Here is a 5,000-nt window from a genome sequence, read left to right on the forward strand (position 1 = left end):
CAGAGAGGGCAGCGTAGGGACTCCGAGGAGCTGACTGGCACGGAGGACGACAGAGGGGGGGAAGGAGGGAGGAGGGAGACCTGGGGGGCACATTCCTGCCCTCCTCTCTCAGGCGGTGGGACATGGTAGCAGCATGCGCGCTCCCCTGCCATCTCCGTGACACGGCGCACGTGCGCTGAAGGGGGCGCCGTCGTGACGTACCACTGAGGGAGAGCTCGCGGGACACACGTGTGAGGGCACGCCAGAACCCCACCACCACGCTCCCCGCCTCTGCTCCGCCCAACCTCTCCGTTTCACTTCGAGATGCACGGCTCCTTCTTTCGGTCTCTCGCCTGTCCGTCCTGCTCGGGTCGGCCCGCTCGCGTGGCGTCTGAACTGCACACGTGAGCCTGTCGGTGCGTGCGCCCCCTGAGAGCGCTCTGCTGGACGTCTGTGACTGATCGCAACGGGACGATGCCTGACAAATGTGATCAGAAGCGTAAGAGAAGACCTGGAGTCCCCACAGAAGCCTGGAGGCCTCCGCCACTCTCTCCCAGACTTCCCAGAAAGCTCAGTTAAAGCCGCCCCTGTTGACTGAGGAGGAGGAGCCTCCCAGGAGCCCCATCTCACGCCCCCTGCCAGCCTCAGAACGGCAGTGGCCTCCCAAACTTTTTAGTAACATCTACTCTCCTCAACTCTCCTGTCTGGGAAACCTCAGGGAACCTCCTCCACTCCTCCACACGCGGGAGCTACGTTCCTCCAAATCCTGACCCCTGAGCCTGTGTCTGCTTCGAGGACGGCCCCTGTGAGCGCCGGCTCCCGCCGCCATGATCGGCCTGAACAGCATCCACTCGGCGGGGCGGCTGCGGTCACGCTCGCTCTGCTCGGTCAGGTGCGGCCGGGACTTTGGCGTCGTCGAGCCGTTCCGCTACACCAAAGCACCACGCTCGCGCTCCCTCAAGCCCCTCGCCTTCCCCGACCTGCTGGGCAAGGTGCAGGACGGCCAGAACCATCCACAGACCCGCAGGAAGAAGGCAAAGGTACAGCCGGGCGGCCGTGTCAGAACCGAGCCTGAGCTGGCCGTGCTGCCTCGACCTCTGAACTCTCTATCTCAGGGGAACCTTTACCGTAACATCTCATTTGGTTTGCCATAGTTTGATTCTTCACTGTTTGTATGACTGTCTGGTTACAGAATAAAGTTTCATAGGTAAAGTTTCATAGCTGCCTATTTCTGTGCATTCTCAAGCCTTGTGACAGTTGTATGGATCAACTCTAATCCCTAACCTTTAACCCTAACCCTGCACACAGATGTGTTTGTTGAAGTCTGTCTTTGTCTTTTGTAGGCACTCTACAACTCCATCAAGAACGAAAAGTTGCAGTGGACCATGTGAGTTGGACCTTTTTTTCCCTGTTTTCTCCCTTTCTCCTGTAGAAACAGGAGCATGTGCCGTCACCCGTGGACCTCCCTGGACTCGTGTTTGTCCTCCTCGGTCAGATGGAGGTGTGGTTATTGCTGAGTGTATTACGCCTCTCTGGGGAGACGTGCGGCTGACCTGGGCAAAGCCCGGTGACGCCACGGACCCTGATTTAGACCTTCACTTTCCAGACTTTTGTTGCCATGGCTACGACTCCCAAGTCGCCTCTGTGTAATTACAGGTTGCGATCTCCCACTGGCTAATGCTTTAGCGAGCGTGGCGCTCTGTGGCACTGCGGTCGTTGAGGGGATAGAACCGGGCCTGGGGCACAGCCCGTCCTGGAGGAGAGAGCACTCCTCCCCTCTCGTTCAGCAGCATTCCCATCTCCTTCTGTCCCTTCGCTTTCTTCTCCGTTCTGTGTTTTTATGCTTTCTCTCTCTCTCTCTCTCTTTCTCTCTCTCTCTCTCTCTCTCTCTCTCTCTCTCCCCCCCCAACTCTCCTTCTCTTGAACTGGTTCTCTTAGATACTGGCAGGGAGTCCAGCAGTTACTAAGCAACAGATGAGAGCATTACCATTTGGAAGAAAAGGCAATGTGTACCAGTTAGAAAGAAAGGGAGGTGGGGGGAGGTGGGTTAAAGACATGGGCCACAAGTCTCTTGAGGGTGTGTGGGTGCTGTCCAACATCTTCGCGGACAGGGCAGGTGTCTGCAGGCTGTGGGCCGCGGTGCTCCCGGAGGGCACGAGGCATCATTTTAGATCTCCACCCTTCACCTCAGATCTTTCCTGCATTTCTCCACCTGCATGCCCTAAATCTCAGCCCCTACACCCTCCACCTTTCCCACCACCACCACCACCACCTACACCCTCCACCTTTCCCACCACCACCACCACCACCACCTACACCCTCCACCTTTCCCACCACCACCACCACCACCTACACCCTCCACCTTTCCCACCACCACCACCACCACCTACACCCTCCACCTTTCCCACCACCACCACCACCACCTACACCCTCCACCTTTCCCACCACCACCACCACCACCTACACCCTCCACCTTTCCCACCACCACCACCACCACCTACACCCTCCACCTTTCCCACCACCACCACCACCACCTACACCCTCCATCTTTCCTACCACCACCACTGAGAAGATGGGGGCAAGGGGGAGGCGGAGGAGGTTGGTTCAGTCATATTCGGCTGATTACACACAGGTGGGGAGAAGGAGCTACTGTTGGGAATGCCATACAGACCTTTGTGCAGGTTATGGAGTGTGAAATGCTCCCATCCTCTTACAAACCTGTTTTCTCTTTAACTGCCCGTTGCTTGTGGAGTTATGTAAATGAACGCACAACGCAACAGCTTTTTTTCTCCCAACGCAAATGTTGGGTGTTTCATTTTCATAATTTTATGTGTACTACCAAATTGCATATGCTTATGTTAATAAACGTTTTCATTAATATGGATTTGATAAATGTGTGTACAGTGTAAATAGTTCACGCCTGAGAAGGAGGTGGTTTAGTGGGATATTACCTCTGATGCTGAATAAATAAATGTGGACCTGCAGGCATGTGACCTGTAGAGGCAGTGTGAATGAATGCACACTGGGCCTTGGCAGTGATAGTGCCAGGCTGGGTTAGAGCCCCATGTTCTGGTGTTTGGTTTTGATGGTGCCATACTGGGTTAGAGCCCCACGTGGTGGTGTTTGGTCGTGATAGTGCTAGGCTGTGTTGGTGTTTGGTCGTGATAGTGCTAGGCTGTACTGGTGTTTGGTCGTGCTGGTGCTAGGTTGTGCTGGTGTTTGGTCGTGATAGTGCTAGGCTGTGCTGGTGTTTGGTCGTGCTGGTGCTAGGCTGTGTTGGTGTTTGGTCGTGCTGGTGCTAGTTTGTGCTGGTGTTTGGTCGTGATAGTGTTAGGCTGTGCTGGTGTTTGGTTGTGATAGTGCTAGGCTGTGCTGGTGTTTGGTTGTGATAGTGTTAGGCTGTGCTGGTGTTTGGTCGTGCTGGTGCTAGTTTGTGCTGGTGTTTGGTTGTGATAGTGCTAGGCTGTGCTGGTGTTTGGTTGTGATAGTGTTAGGCTGTGCTGGTGTTTGGTCGTGATAGTGCTAGGCTGTGTTGGTGTTTGGTCGTGATAGTGTTAGGCTGTGCTGGTGTTTGGTCGTGATAGTGCTAGGCTGTGCTGGTGTTTGGTCGTGATAGTGCTAGGCTGTGCTGGTGTTTGGCTGTGCTGGTGTTTTGCTGTGCTGGAACCTGGCTGTCCTGGTGTCCGACTGCTCCCAATGGCTTCAGCTGAGAGCTGGGTAAACAGCTAATGGAGATGCCTCACTTCAGCGTACATGGGAACCTGTCCCGTGGCCCAGAGACCGTACTCTCCTAACAGCAGTGATGCTTGTATTTAGCACTGAGAGAAAGAGGAAGACAGAGAAATCAAAATCTGCTTGGATGGACACAGCGCCCCCTGTTGTTGAAGGCATCATATTACGTGAACTCTGGTTCAAATTGCAAATTCTCTTTGTTTTGATGTCAGTGTTCCAGTTAGAAATACTGGGGCTTCAATTAAAACACCACAATCCTCAGAGCAGTTTATGGCCATTCCATATACAGAACAGTCTCCTGAAATAGGTGTAGGAGTATGGTTGCCCTTTAAAATTCACAAGCATTTGGCTTTAAAGACATGACTTACAAGTACTAAAGGGTTTATTTACATTTACATTACGTTTCTTCTTCAAATGGGGTAGAGCAGTTGTATAGGGGATAAGCGATTTTGTAAAGTCCTGATAGCGACTTTAAGAACTCATTCACAGCACTTTTTCTCGTGACCTGATTTCATTGCTGTTATAACTTCAGAGTGTCTTGAGAATATTCAGGCATAGTTTTGGAGATCAGCAAAAAAAAAAAAATCAGAAGGGACATTCTGGTGCTTTAAGACTAGCAGGATAATTCTAGGCCTCCATCTAGAGCGGAGGTATTCAAATCAGAGTCCTCCCGGTCCTCCACCCTCCCTTTATAGGAGGCAGGTGTGACGGCAGCATGGCCAAACAGTTGCATTAAGCATTTAATCGGTTACAGGAAATTACAGAGTTGAATGTGAGTTTGGATTTGAGGCTCTCCGCTCTAGAGCTGCGAGGCCTGTAGTGTGAGAAAGTGAAAAGCTGAAGTGCTTGTATAGATCCTGGTAAGAACAACCTGGTGGGTTGACGCAGTTTCCGTTTGTGTGCGGCTCCCGCAGTGACGAAGAGGAGCTGCGTAAGTCTTTCTCGGAGCTGACTACCAGCAGGACGGACTCGGCATCCCACACTCTGAAGCGCAGCGGCAGTGGGGCGTGGCCTCTCTCCAGCCTGGCCCAGCAGGCCAGCGCTCAGGTCTACAAGAACGGCTTCCTCGTTCGCAAAGTCCACGCAGATCCTGATGGCAAGAAGAGTATGTACACCCCCCCCCCCCCCCCACACACACACACCGTGGGACTTCACACATCGCTATACAGCAGGGGTTCACTGTACACCACGGAGCTGACGAGAGTTCCCCCAGTTAATTGTGGGAAAGGAGACGGGGTTTTCCCTGTGAAGCAGGATAATCAACTGGCTTTTCTCTGCTCACTACGTCT

General features: G+C 53.2%; 1 protein-coding gene across 6 annotated transcripts in view; it reads left to right on the forward strand.

Moving 5' to 3' along the window:
- psda (pleckstrin and Sec7 domain containing a) overlaps positions 1–5,000 on the forward strand; it is a 32,502-nt gene that overhangs the window by 23,176 nt on the left and 4,326 nt on the right. For all 6 annotated transcript variants that reach the window (XM_076974035.1, XM_076974037.1, XM_076974036.1 and 3 more), the window contains 2 exons: positions 1,323–1,366; positions 4,626–4,816. In XM_076974035.1, the coding sequence (XP_076830150.1) occupies positions 1,323–1,366; positions 4,626–4,816 (235 nt within the window). The remainder of the gene's footprint in view (positions 1–1,322; positions 1,367–4,625; positions 4,817–5,000) is intronic.

The sequence above is a fragment of the Brachyhypopomus gauderio genome, chromosome 15 (assembly GCF_052324685.1).
Source record: "Brachyhypopomus gauderio isolate BG-103 chromosome 15, BGAUD_0.2, whole genome shotgun sequence".
Lineage (NCBI taxonomy): Eukaryota > Metazoa > Chordata > Actinopteri > Gymnotiformes > Hypopomidae > Brachyhypopomus > Brachyhypopomus gauderio.